The sequence below is a fragment of the Pipistrellus kuhlii genome, unplaced genomic scaffold, assembly GCF_014108245.1.
Source record: "Pipistrellus kuhlii isolate mPipKuh1 unplaced genomic scaffold, mPipKuh1.p scaffold_m20_p_9, whole genome shotgun sequence".
NCBI classification, from domain to species: Eukaryota; Metazoa; Chordata; class Mammalia; order Chiroptera; family Vespertilionidae; genus Pipistrellus; species Pipistrellus kuhlii.
This window is the reverse complement of record NW_023425595.1, coordinates 33,161,172-33,174,980: the sequence shown is the minus strand read 5'-3', so window position 1 is coordinate 33,174,980 and position 13,809 is coordinate 33,161,172. Positions and strand designations below refer to the sequence as shown.

General features: G+C 61.3%; 1 protein-coding gene across 1 annotated transcript in view; it reads right to left on the bottom strand.

Moving 5' to 3' along the window:
* The window catches only part of ARHGEF17 (Rho guanine nucleotide exchange factor 17), a 57,660-nt gene extending 45,196 nt beyond the window's left edge, over nucleotides 1-12,464 (bottom strand). Inside the window, exon 1 of the mRNA XM_036426456.2 lies at nucleotides 8,943-12,464. Within this exon, the coding sequence (XP_036282349.1) occupies nucleotides 8,943-12,149 (3,207 nt within the window). The 5' untranslated portion in view covers nucleotides 12,150-12,464. The remainder of the gene's footprint in view (nucleotides 1-8,942) is intronic.
* Between the last annotated feature and the right edge of the window lie 1,345 nt (nucleotides 12,465-13,809).

The following is a 13,809-nucleotide window of genomic DNA, read 5'->3' as shown; positions in this document are numbered from 1 at the left end:
TGGGCTGAGGGCTCCACAAGCATCATCTCCGTGGCCTTCACAATATCCTCAGTGCCCCCAGGTCACAGAGCAGGAACCTGAGGCTCAGAGCTGAGATGAGGTGCCTTATTGAGTATCATTTAGTGAGTTAGAGTCAGGTCAGGTCTGAGATGTTAACCCTATCAGTCTGACCCCAGAGTCCACCAGGCACACAGATCCTCGCAGGGGACCAAGCCCCATTTCATAGGCTGGTTCCAGTGGGTCTGGGGTTCTGACCCAGAGAGGGCTCATGCTGTGCCTCCCAGGGTGAGGCTGGTGGTAACAAAAGGAGAAAGGAGCTGGAGAAAGAAGCAAGGACAATGGGTGCTTCTACCCAACTGCCCAGCCCCTCTCCCCCGCCCACTCCAAAGGCCCAGCTGCTGGGCCACCTAGTCCACCCAGAGGTAGCCAGGACCCCACTCGCCCTCCTGTTCAGAGTTTTACCTTGTGCTTCAGAATCGGAAAAAGATGCCAAGAATCTGAGCATCTTCGAGTGAATGTCTCTGAGAATCTTAGCATCCGAACATATCAGCGTTGCAGTCAGGAGGGGAGGAACGAACATTTGTAAAGCCCTCTCAGCATTAGTGCATTTACTCTGAACAATAATCCTTGGTGGAGGGAGGGGATAATTCACCGTTTTTTGGACTCAGAGGAGCCAGCCGGGGAGCAGGGATCTGGGCCGTGCTCCTGACCCACAGCACCCTCCACTGACACCTTCGAGGAAGCACCCTGGCCTCTCAGGGCACGAAGGAACCCAATAGGCCCAACAGCATCAGATACCCCAGGGCTACTGAAAGGCCGTGGACCCCTCTCGGGGACCCACATACCTTTGCTCCCGGCACAGGGGGCTCCTCTCCAGATGTCCCTTAGACCCACCTGGGATACCTGGCAGAGATGTGACTCCCACACCCTCCCTAGACCCCTACCTTCTGTCTTTGCCTTGGCTCTAAACTCTTCTGCCAACCACCCTGCTTGGGAGCTGCTTCATCCCACTTTTTAGTCAGCAAACTCAGGGCCAGCCAACCTAGAAGCCAAGCCTGCCCACACGGGACCCACTGGCTCTTCTGCCCCTCTCCCATCACCTGGACCCTACCCACCTCAGGAGCTGGGACTCCTACTGAAAGCTCCGTGCAAGTAGGGATGACGTCCAAGCTTTCCCTGTGTGTGCTCACTGCCCATCAAGGGCCTCAACAAAGGACTGCTGGGTGGTGAGTGGCCGATGAGCATGAAAGAAATGCCTGCAGGGCAAATGCAGTGGGCTTGAACTCACAGGTCCAGCCAGGTGTCCAGCATCTACCAGAGGCTCTGGATCTCAGGAGCTGACAGCCCGGCCCCTCTGCCCACCTGCGGAAGGCCGAACAAAGGTCCCCAAAGATGTCCACATCCTGATCCTCGGAACCTGTTACCTTACGTGGCAAATATGTTACCTTACGAGGCAAAAGGGACTTTGCAGATGTGAAGATTATCCTAGATGATCCCGTGGGCCCTAAGTAATCACAAGGGTCCTTATGAGAGGGAGGCAGGAGGTATGGATCAGAGTGAGAGAGAGACTTAAAGGTGCTAAGCTGATGGCTTTGAAGACAGAGGAGGGGGACAGCAGCCCCATAAGTTGGAAAAGCCAAGGAAATTGGTTTTCCCCTAAAGCCTCTAGAAAAAATGAAATCCTGTTAATACCTTAATTTTAACTCCATGAAAGCCATTTCTTCTGATCTTCAGAACTGTAAGATACCATTCGTTTTGTTTTAAGCCACTGGAGAGTAAATTGCTCCAGAAGCAATAGGAAACTAAAGGACCACCCATCTCTGCCAACCAAAACCTTGGAATCAGCTCAGGCCCCTCCCACCTCAGGTAGCTCTGTAAGACCCCTCTCACCCTCTCTCTCTACCCAGAGAGAGTCTCAGAGCCGGGTGACTTCCCCAAGCCCCGGAGGAAGTTTTAACTGTAACAGCAGCAGCACTACCTCTGGCACAGGCCTCAAGAGCGAGCCCACGCCTGCCACACGAGTGGGGAGAGTCCCGGTCTAAGAGTGCGTGTTGGGGAGGGGGCCTAGAGCAGCAGCTAGTGGAAGGGGAAAGGGCCCTGGGGGCCAAACCAGGGTTCGTGCGGCCTCACTCTCCTGAGTGCCCTCATGGGCTGCGAGTCACCAGCTGCCAGCGCTTTAGTACAACTCAGTGCAGCTGCTGCCTCCTCTCCCAGGTGGGGAAGTGGAGATTGACAAAGCTCCCAGCCAGTGCAACCTCCAGTCCCAGCCTACCCTGGGGCCAGGATTCCCCACCCTCAACTCTGGGAGATTTTATTCTGCTGCCCTAGAGCAAGGAGGGATCTGTGGCTCTGAGAGGAAAATGGACGCAGGAAAACGGAGTGGCTCAGGCTAGAACTCGGACCTCCTGACCCTAGTGCAGACCTCCTTTGTACTACACCAGGTCATCCTTGGTTACCCCCCCGTTACTGGAGGGGACCATGGACACCCCTCTGGGGCTCTGATGCCCTTGCTGAGGCCTCAGGCCCCTGCATGTCATAGGCTGGAGCTCCCCACTGTTCAGGGACCGGCAGCCTGGCAGTCTTCTTCTGCCTCTGTTCACCGCTGGAATGCCCCAGAGACTGGGGGTGGAAGTCAATGCCCTCCCATTGGGGGTGACAGCAGCTCCAACAGACTCCTGCTTCCCAGGGGACCCTGGGCCCCTGTTTCAGGGCCTGCCAGCCAGGCGCCAGGCTGCCTGGGCACACTTCCCAATAAGTGCACCAGGGCTTCGAGCCTTTCTGGGAAACAGGCTCCCTCTGCCCACACCCCACCACCCCCATCCCAGCCAGCTCTGCTCAGTAGGAACTCTGTGGGGCCAATATGTGACCCGGGGGGCATCAGGACACCTGGGGCCAAATCCCATACTTGAGCCCAGGGCCTTGGGGAACCTCTGCCCACTGGGGGCCCTGCTTCTTCATCCCTATGATGGGGCCATGGCAATGCCCGCCTACTTGGAGGACCGGATGGAGGGACAGGGTTGCCTTGTGGCGGCGTGCGCTCTCTGTCCTAGGAGACATGCAGGCTGAAGCTAATGGGTGCCATGGTTCCTGCATGGAGACACCAGTGGGCTATGGCACGGTCCTCCCTGGGGCCCTGTGACAGCCCTACGCTCCTAGCCTTTGAGCCAAGCTAACATGGGTCTGCAGGGGACAGCCAGCCAGTGCAACCTCCAGTCCCAGTCTACCCTGAGGGCTTTGTCCATCTCCGCTTCCCCACCCTAAGCAACCCCTCACACACTGCCAGCCTCAGCAGCCTAAGTAGCTACATTCTCGGCCCAGAATATCCTTCCCCCCCACACCATAACCTGGCTTGCTCTCACTGCCTCTGCTCCAACCTCACCTCCTCAAAGAGGCCTTCTCAGACCTCTCAATCTAAAATAGCATACCCTCCCGCCTGGACGGCATTGATCGCTGGTTAGAGTGCCGTCTCATGCACTGAAGGGTTGAGGGTTCAATTCCTGGCCAGGGCACATACCCAGGTTGCAGTTTCTTTCTTTCTTTTTCTTTTTCTTTTTTTTCTTTTTAAATATATTTTATTGATTTTTTTACAGAGAGAAAGAGAGAGGGATAGAGAGCCAGAAACATCAATGAGAGAGAAACGTCGATCAGCTGCCTCTTGAACATCCCCTACTGAGGATATGCCCACAACCAAGGTATATGCCCTTGATCGGAATCGAACCCGGGACCTTTCAGTCCCTAGGCTGACGCTCTATCCACTGAGCCAAACCGGTTTCAGCCCAGGTTGCAGTTTCAACCCCTGGTCTGAGCATATGGGAGGCAACCAATCGATGTTTCTCACATCAATGTTTCTCTCTCTCTCTCTCTCATCAATGGAAAAAACATATCCTCGGGGGAGGATTTAAAAAAATAAAATAGCACATCCTCCCTGTCACTCTCTTCTCCCTTATCCTGCTTCATTTTGCTGTGCAGCCCCTGCATCTCTGACTCACAACGTACCCATTCACAGACAGGCCTCCTCCAGTCTGGAAGCTTCATGAGGCCAGACCTGTGTGTGCTGATGTCCCTCCCCAGGGCCTAGAAGAAAACCTGTGTCTAGAGACCGTTTGCTAAATGGACGAATGCATTGCCCTATTAAGGGTCACCCAAGCCTCTGAAACAAACTCTGCATGCAACTTGCCATTTTCTTTCCAACCTCCTAGCCTCTGTTCATGCTATGCCCTTCTCCGAGAATCTCTCCTTCTCTTCAGTTTTTTGTAAATATGTTTTCATTGATTTTTTTTTTTTTTTTAATCACCTGGAAGGGAGAGGGAGAGAGAAACATCTATCGGCTGCTTCCTGTACACACCCCAACTCAGGATCGAACCGGCAACCTGGGCATGTGCCTTTATCGGGAATCAAACCAGTGACCTTTCGGTGCACAGGACGATGCTCAACCAACTGAGCCACATCACCCAGGGCCCTCTCTTCAGGTTTAAAGGCCAAATTCAAGCAGAGCCTCCTCCGGGAAGCCTCCCCTGCCAGCAGGAGGCCAGGCACTCAACACCCTACAGCCCCTCAGTCTGCTTCCGGATTCTGAAAGCCGAGTATTTCAGCTCCCGGGCGGCCTAGGATGCCTCCCGCCGCTGTGCGGGGGCATGTGCAGCCTGAGCGGGCACAGATGGGAGGGAAGAAAGCAGGAGGCGCGAGTTCTTGCCCTGGGTTGGGGGCTGGGGACAGGATTCGCAGCGGCTGCCAGCCTCCCAAACCCAGCTGGTCCCTGAAATGTGGGGCTGGAAAATGTCAGGCTCAACTCTGGTCCATCCTCCAACTCTTCTCTGCCTGGGGGGGAGAGGGGACCATTCCAGGGTCACACTCCCCAATAGCTCAGGGCCCTTAGGAAGGGAGTGGGGGCAGCAGGGAATAAACAGAGGAGAGGGACAGCCCTAGGCCTGTACTCCCCCTCCCCCCCCACCCTTCTCATGCCCGGTGACAGGACATTTAATAATAGATATTTGGTGCCGCTCAGAACTCCAAATGTCCTAATCGCCTCCCCTCCCAGAACCAGTTTCCATGGAAAAATCATAGCAAAAAGCCAAGGAGGAAAGGAGAACCCCCCTCCCGAGGGTTCCCTGCCAAGGAGAGGCAGAGAGGGAAGGTGACGGACAGCGGCAGCCCAGGCCTTCCTCTGAGGCCGGAGCTGCCTGGGCAGCCGGGCGTGGGGGCTGTGTCTGCTGTGTCTGCTGTGTCTGCTGGGCCGGCAGCGAGCGGCAAGGCCAGGGCTCTGGCGCTGGGCCTGGCTCTGCCCTGCCTTCCTGTGTGAGCTTAGACTCAACATCCTCCTTCTGAGTCTTCAAGTTCTTCCCACTCCAACCCCCGCCCCAGTGAGTTAGATAGCCGCCATAAAGGTGTTCAAAGGTGTTCAGGCTGCTAGGGGTGTGCAGGCTAATCCTTCCTCCTGTCCCTGATCCTGTTCCTCTGCCCAGACGGCAGGCCAACCCTACAAGGAACAGGGGCCTCGTGGGCCCCTCCAACTCTAAGACACTGACATTTGAGGATTCAGTGCGAACCCAACCCTGACATCCTAAGAATTCAGCTCTATGAGATTCCCACAGCTTTCACATCTGAAGAATGACACATTCCGAGTGTCTGGCATACAGAAAGCACTTAAAAAAAATGTTAGCCACTGTTACTGCTATTCCAATATGCTAAAGTTCTGATTTTGACAGACAAGTCACTTCCTGTCTCCTGTCTGGATGTGGTGATAGTTGTCACATCTGTCAAATGGGTCTCAAATATCTGAGGGCAGTAGGCTGGACCCCAAGACAGCTTTGAGGCCAAGGTGGGGAGGCCCTAGAGAGTTGCTGATCGTCAGGCTATGCTTTGTGGACCTGGAGGAAATGCCGAGGGGTGTGGGAGGCTCTCACAGCCCTGCCTCCTCCTCCCCGCACATAAGCAAGCACGTATCCACAGAACAAAGCGCCTGCGTTACCCTCATTCCCGGGCTCCTGGTCCTTACAGCTCTCGTATAGACCTGCCTTCCTCTCCTTTCCAGCCACATGCCAACTCCTCCTGTTCCCTTGACCGCCCTGTAGACTGTTCTTGAGCCTCAAAGAGTCGACAGTCCCACCACCCACTGAACAGATGGCAAAACCAAGGCCCAAGATGACTTTCCAGTCTTACAGTGGATCAGAGGCAGAGCCAGGCCTAGTACCCAGGTTCCCTGCTCCCAACAAATGGCGGGGGTAAGGGTGGGAAAGGAACAGGGGAGGGGAGAGAACAGCGTGTGAAGGGTGAATATGAACTCGGCTAGGAGAGACTTCCACATAGCCTGGGGTCAGGGCTGGGGCCTCCTCTGCACCAGGGCAGCTCCTGGCCGGGTTCACACTGGTTTCTGCCCCATCAGCAAAGTGTGAAAGCCTCTTCTCTCCGCTTACTCCGGAGCCCACACCACACCATCTCCACCCACAGCCCAGGCAGCGCCACTGGAGCCCTGGGCCCGAAACAAGGGGACATTGTCTGCTCCGCGGAGGCCCGCAGGAGGGGGTGCACAGCGCTCCCCATCTTCTTGGAGAGGACAGACAGCAGGAGGGATTTAGGCTAGAGGATGGGGATAGGGGATTAGGAGATGGTGAGTGTCATCTGAGCCAATTCAAGTCCACCAGGTTAGACTGAGGCCAGGACTGCCTAGCCCAGTGATCGGCAAACTCATTAGTCAACGGAGCCAAACATCAACAGTACGACGACTGAAACTTCTTTTGAGAGCCACATTTTTTAGACTTAAATTATACAGGTAGGCACATTGTTATTAACTTCATTAGGGTACTCCTAAGCTGGCCTTTGCTAAAAACTCAAGGGGCCAAAGAGCCGCATTGTGGCTCGTGAGCCGCGGTTTGCCGACCGCTGGCCTAGCCCTGTGCTCAGAAACCAGTAGGTAGGAGCAGGGAGGAGGGGCCCAGGCTGGTCACCAGAAGCTGCCGGAGGAGTAGAGCCTGTTTTTCCCCTCCCCTGCCCCCAGGAAGGAAGTGAATGGACTCGCCACTCACTGTGCAGGGCCTGTCGGACAGACCACTGCCTCCATTTTACGGAAAGGGAAAGGTGAGGCATGGAACAGAGGTGACTAATCCAAGGCCACACGGGGACTCAGAGCCAGGGCTCAAACCCTGTCTGCCACGATAGGCTCACCAATCTCTCCCCTCAGAGGGGACGCCACGCTGGGCTGGGGAGGTGGGAGCCTGGGAAGGCAAAGGCTTAACAGCTGGGAGAGAGCTTTCACCGCGGGCAGGGAGAAGCCCATGCTAGGGGCAGATATGTCCCACTGCACAGGCCCCGGAGGGCAGGGGGACCCTGAGCTCCCCGCTGAGGTCAGGCAGGCAGGGAATGTGCTGGAAGGTTTACCAGGAGCCAATTCTGCAAAAACTCCCACCTCCTCCCTGGATCTCAATGCCTCTTCATATGAGTAACAGCCTCTTCCCCCCACCCCCACCCAATCCCAGTCTCCTGGAGTCCCTCGGTTCACCCCTGCTCTCTCCCCTAATTTAGTCTTCAAGGCTCTCAGAGGAGATAATTATATAGGAGCGAGAGCTGGGGAGGGGCCCTGGCAGAAGCTGCCCTGCTCTCACCCTCCCCCAGTCCCATGCTCCAAAGACAACAGGCACTGATGTTAGGGGTACCTGAGCTGCCTTACCGGAAGGAAGGACAGGCCCCACATGTCCCCTTTTCCCATTCCCTGCCTGCTGACTCTGCAGCCTTTGGTCTCCGTGAGACACCAACCAGAGCCAGGACCAGGGGGAACTAGAGACAAGGAGAGAACAAAGAGAACGAAAATTCAGAAGGGGCGTGAGCGCGCTGGGAGTGACCAAATTAGTCCAGCATTTAGCGTTCCAGGCTCCTACTCAGGCAGGGAGCACAGTGGGAGTTCAGGTCGTGGTTAAACAGCCCTGGGACCGTCCCGGTGCCGGGGGCCAGAACCCAGAGCCTGGCACCCGGAACCTATCTGAACCCACAGGCAAAGCTCCAGGGCACCTGAAGCCAGAGGAAGGGGAAGGCATCTCAGAGTCACCAGGAAGGAGACTGGGTGGGGAGAGGATGTAAGCAGAAGGATAACGGACCAGAACCTCCGCCCTGAGCCACAGAGGCGATGCCTGCCTGTGGGGGTCCGAACCACGCTCAGACTCTCAAGGCTGCCGTCTGCTGAGCTCCAGCCGCCCCGGCCCTCCCCCCGAGGCCCCCGTCCATTCTAATCAGAAGAGGCTCCAGCAAACCTCAGGCCCAAGAGTGCCAACTCCAACCCATGACTCCCGCCAAATGTGGCATCACCAGCTGGAGACATAAAACCACCTTGTCCACAGTCCCCCTGATTTTTTAATGGGGAGGGTAAGTCAGAGAAAGGCCAAGACCATCAACGTACTTTACAGAGCCCTCGCTACTCCTCCATAAAGTAATGCCTGTGTCTCCTCCCCAGGCCCAGGGGCAGACCTACACTTTAATCCACCAGAGGAAAGCCACTGGGGGAGGGCAAACCTGTGCCAACGGTGGGCCCCCAGCCCCAAACATCCTACGAGGGGTCTGGCTGATACGGCAGCAAGGCTCTCTAGAAAGTTCCATCACTCTCCCACCTCCTGGTGTATTTAAAACAAAGAACCAGATAGGAATCTCTAAAGTCAATCCCTGAAAAATAGCTAAAGGACAAGATTAAATAACCCCGTGTAATTATCGCCCCGAGCACCTTGGAGCAGGTAGGAACCTCTGAGTTAGCACTAGCAGTGGCCTGAGGCCCCTGGGGCCTGGATAGGCAGAAGCCCTCAGTCATTAGCCCTCTTAAAACGGCCTGAGCACTTCCAGAACCAGAGGAGCACCCTCAGCCCTGGGTACCTGCCCAACGAGCACTGCAAAAGGCTCCTGCAGGAGTCAGCGCCCATGGCCTCCTCTCAGCCCACCCTGCAGGCCCCCCACGGAGGACTCACCACCTGCGGCTTGCTGAAGCACTTGCTGGCCGGGGCAGGCTCCTCTGCAGTCCGGGTTACCTCCGGGGGCTTGGCCTCAGCAGAGGGCGGTGCAACCACGGGAGTCAAGCATGGCATATCCACCGGCACTGGCCCTGGCACCCGGGCAGGCACCTCGCCGGAGCGCAGGGTCAGCATGTACTGCTTCGTGACATCCTCGAGGGAGGGTGCCTGCAGTGCGGGGTGGGCTCGGGCAGGAAAGCCCACGGGCTCCGGCACAGCCACGGGGGGGCCGACAGAAGCCGGTGGCTCGGGCACCACGATAGGTGTGAAGGTGGCAGGCACGCTGGCATGGCGAACGTGTTTGGAGGAGGGTCGGGCCTGACTGCCCTCCCCTCTCGGCAGCTCCTGGTGACTGCTCCGGGCTGGGCGCTTCTTGGAGCCGCGGCGGATGAGCCGTGGGGACAGGACGTCGGCCAGTTTGGGGTCAAAGTGGAAGTCGTGGTGGGCACTGGGGCCGGCAGACAGGGGTTCGGGCAGAGCCACCTCGGACTGTGCCCGGCCCCTGGCAGGACTGGGCTCTCCTGGTTCTGCCTGTCCATCTGCGAGAATGGGCTCGCTGCTGGACGGGGGCAGCACCGGCTCCGCCTCTCGGATGGTCTCCCCTCCGGGGCCCTCGAACCCAGGCCCTGCCAGCTCCCCGCGGCGGCTGGGGTCACTCAGAGATTTCTTCTTGGGGGCTTTGCCAGTCGCCCTGTCGTCTACCACACGCCCCAAGGCACCAGGCTCTTGGACGATGCTCTGCATGACCTCCTGGTAGCCCTTGCTCTCTTCACTGCCCACAGACCAGTCACTGTGGCCGCTGGTCAAGCCCTCGTCCACAGCTGGGGCTGCTGGAAGCCCCGTCTTGGGGCTCAGTGAGCCCAGGAGGTTGCTATCCACGGAAAACCCCGAGGGCTCCTCGGAGGCGGTGGCCCGGTGGCACTGCGGGATGGGGTCGCTTAGAGACCGGTAGGCCTCCCCGGCCTCCCCATTGCTCAGTTCAGCCCCGCCAGGGCCTGAAGGGGGGACTTTTCGTCTCCGGCGGAGGGCACCTGGTGTGGGAGGAGCATCCGGAGCCACCAGGGACCACCCTCCCACACCGTCTTCGGTCCCAGGGAGTTGGTTGGTCTGGGACGAAGGCGAGTGAAGGGGTCGCCATACCCTTGTGGTGCCCAGGCTGCAAAAGGGGTCCGTGTCTGCCCCAATGCCCTCATCCGCCAGGCTGGATTCAGGGCCCGAGAGCTCCTCCTGGGACCGCTGCCCGTGGGTCACGTCCCCTGCCCACTCAGGGCTTCCAGGGGCGATATCACTGCCATCATCCTGCTGGGCACCCATGCGCTGGATCTTCTCAAACACCTGGCGGGCCTCCTGGACATACTGATCCTGAACAACGAGGGGCAGCGGGTCCTCCTCGGCACCTGGGTCTGCCAGCAGGAGCTCAGAGGAGCTGGGTTTCAGGGAACTGGTGCGGGGCTGACGGCGGGCCGTGGGCTTCTCAGAGCAGGTGAAAGACTTTGTCCTCCGAAGGGTGGCTGTCAAATCCTTGAGTGTGGGGCGGGTGCCGGGTGCCGCCAGGGCTGCCGGAGCCATGGGCCCCAGGTGCCCCCCCATGCCACCTGCTGACGGTGAGTCTCTGCCATCTAGGGGGCTACTTCCAAGGTCCCCGGGGCGCCCCGCAGACTTCCGGACCCTCAGCTCTGAAAGGTCCGAGCGCAGGAAACTGAGCAGCGTCAGGGTCTCGGAGGCAATATCCGGGTTTGACAGGGACTTGCGCTGCCGCCGCTTATCCGACTCCAGTCCTCCGTCCCTCAGTGCCCTCGTGGCGCCGACGGGTCCCTTGGTGCGGGTTCGAGCCTGGGGCCTCAGGAAGAGCCCTTCTCCAGCTCCAAAGCTAGGGGAGCGGTATACACCCCAACTCCCGGGGCCCCGGCTGGCCCACAGGTCCTCATCCTTGAGGGTCTCGGTGCTGGAGTAGCGGCTGCTCCTACAGGAGCCCGACGGGCTGGCCAGGTAGGTGGGAAAGCTCACCTTCGCCACTCGGAAAGCTCCCCCCACGGGGTCTGCCGGAGACCGAGGGCCCTCCTGGGGGGGACCCGGCACACCAGGCGGTGAGGCCGCACCCCACTCCCGGGGTCCTTCCTCGCTCGGGGCTCTGGGGGATGTGGGGGGCTCCAGGCTCCTGGCTCCCCTCACCGAGTCCATGCTGCTCAGGCTTAACTCACGACTGTCCGGCTTCCAGTCCTCCTCCACGGGGGCGCTCCCGGGCCCGGGCCCCGGCCTCCCTCTCCGGCGGCGGCCGCCCTCACCATCCTGGTCCTCTTCGCTGCCCGAGGAGAGGCCTCCGCGGCGGGCCGGGCTCCGCGCCCCGGGCGGCGGGCCCTCCTCTTCCTCCTCGCTGGAGCTGGCAGCGCCGCCGCGGACAGGATAGGAGGCCATGGAGGAGGAGGAGGAGGAGGAGCAGGAGGCGCGGGAGGCCCGGGTCCCGGCCTGCGGTTGGGAGAAGCTATGCCAAGAATGTAAACCATCCGCCGGACGCTGCGCCCGCTCCTGCCGCCGCCGCCGCCCCTCGGTCCCCGGGCCGGGCAGCGGCCGCGCGGGGCCGGGGCGCAGGCCCGCCAGCGGGAAGCACGTCCGCGGGGGCGGCGGCGGCGGCTGCCGGGGCTCCCGGGCCGGGGGTTCCCACGCGGCGGCGCCGTCGGGGCTGGGCGTCCCCGAGGCCTCGGAGTCGGCGGCGCCGCTGGGCCGCCGGGAGCCGGGGCCGCCGAAGAGCTTGCGCATCTCGGGGACGCTGGGCCAGGCCCCGCGCGCCGCCGCCGCGCCTTCGGCCGCTTCGTCCGCGGCCCCGGGGGAGACGCCCCCGTCCCGGGACCCCGCCGCCGAGTCGTCGCCGTCGTCCGGCCGCCGCGGCGGGTCGAAGCGCCGGGAGAGCTGGCGCACCGACGGCGAGAGGCTGCGGAGCGGGCGCGGCTGCGCGGGGGCGGCCGGGGGCCCCGCCGCCAGCTTGGACACGCGCCGGGAGGGCTGGCCCGGGGCGCCCGCGGCCGGCCGGCACGAGGCGCGGCCCCGCTGCCCGGCCGCGTCCGGGGGCCCCTCCTTGGGCCCGGGCCCGCCGCCGCCGCTCCAGCGCTCCAGCAGCTTGAACGAGACGCTGCGATACAGCGGGGGCCGGGGCGCCCCGTCCGCCATGGCGGGCGGCACTCCCTCCGGGGGGGCTGGCCTCGGGGAGCCACGGCCAACCCCCCCCCCCTGCACCCCCGCCCCCCGAAGGAGCGCAGCGGCCGGGACCCGCAGGCCCGGGGAGCGAGTTCGCGGGAAGGAGGCGCAGAGGCCACAGGCAGAGCTTTATCCGCTGCGGCTCAAGTTTCCGCGGCCGCGCGCGGCTCCGGCTCCATCCCGCGCGGCCCCTCCCGGCTCAGCGCCGACCCCCCGGCCCGGCCCCCACCCCGGCGGCCCGGGCGACCAGGGGCATCGCGCGCGGCCCAGCCCGGCCCGGATCCCTTCCGCGGCTCCGCGCCCGCCCGCCTCCCTCCCCTCCAGCTCCCGCTCCCGCTCCGGTTCCCTCCCTCTTGGCGGCTCGATCCTCGCTCCCTTTTGTTGCAAATAAACTTTGTGGCGGAGGAAAGGGGGCGGGGGGCGGGGCCTCCAGCCCCGAAGAGGGGGTGGGCTCCCCGCGCGCGAAGGGCTGGGAATCGGGATGGGGGGAGGGGATGGGGAGGAGCCAGAGGAGGGAGCGAGACCGCTGGCGCGACCCCCAGGGCCCCGGCCGCCCCCGGAGGACTCACTCCGAGCTCTGAGCGCGGGCAGCTCCGCGGACCTGGGGCCGGGACGGTGCGCCCACTGCGGCCCGACCGCTTTGGCGCGGGAACGCCTCCAGCCCCGGGACCAACATGGCAACCTCGGACCCACCCGCCCGCCCGTGCACACCGCACACCGACACTCAGGTACGCGGCTCTCCGGGTCGGGAAAGGGGCCTGGCTGGCCGCCAGGGGGCGTGGTGGGCGCCGCGGGGCGGCCCCGGGCTTCGGCCGCTCCCTGCCCCACCCTTTCGCCACCACGCCCTCCTTTTGGGCCATCGGAGGAGAGTTTCGCTGTGACGGCGACCCTGTCCAGCCCCCGGGCCCCCAGACGCCCCGCCACGCCCACCTCTGCGGCCGGTTCAGCTCCGATGTCCGCCCCCCCCTCCAACCCCCAACCGGTCCCACGCCTGTGACCACGCCCCGCCCCTCTCAGGTTTCCAGCCGCCCGCCCCGCGCGGCCGCCTCCGCTCCCGGAGCGCCAGGGTGCGTGGCTCTTGCGCCCTCTACCGGCCGGGTGTGCGGGGGTGAGGGAGCCCTCCCCCCTGGAAATCCTGGACAGGTAGTCAGCACCCAGCACCGAAAACACCTCGGAGGGTAGGAAAGACCACCTCCTTTACTTCCTTTCAGTTGCTTCCTAGTTCCTTCAGGAGCCTTTTAAAAACTGATCCCTTTTAAAACTAAAACACAGCGCACTCCCTCCTTCGGCCTCGCGTACGAAAGGAGCTTCCACAGGACCGCCCTCCACTTGCCACAGCCAAACCTACACTCCTACCTGCGGCTGCTCCACCCTCCTGACAGGGGAGGTGTGGATCGCTTCCCCCTCCTGCCTCTGCCCCCAGTCTGGTTTGGCAAGTCTCACAACGCCTCCCGGCCTGCCTCTGCCAGGTCCCATTCATGTTCCCTGGCCCAGTGCAAATGCATGACAGCTCTGCACCGGAGTGACGGACGAATGGGGATGTATGCAGTGTCTTGGATGGATTGGTAATATTATTTCATTTGTTTTAATTCTTGAGCCACCTTGAAGGTAGATATTATTACCCCTTTCATGG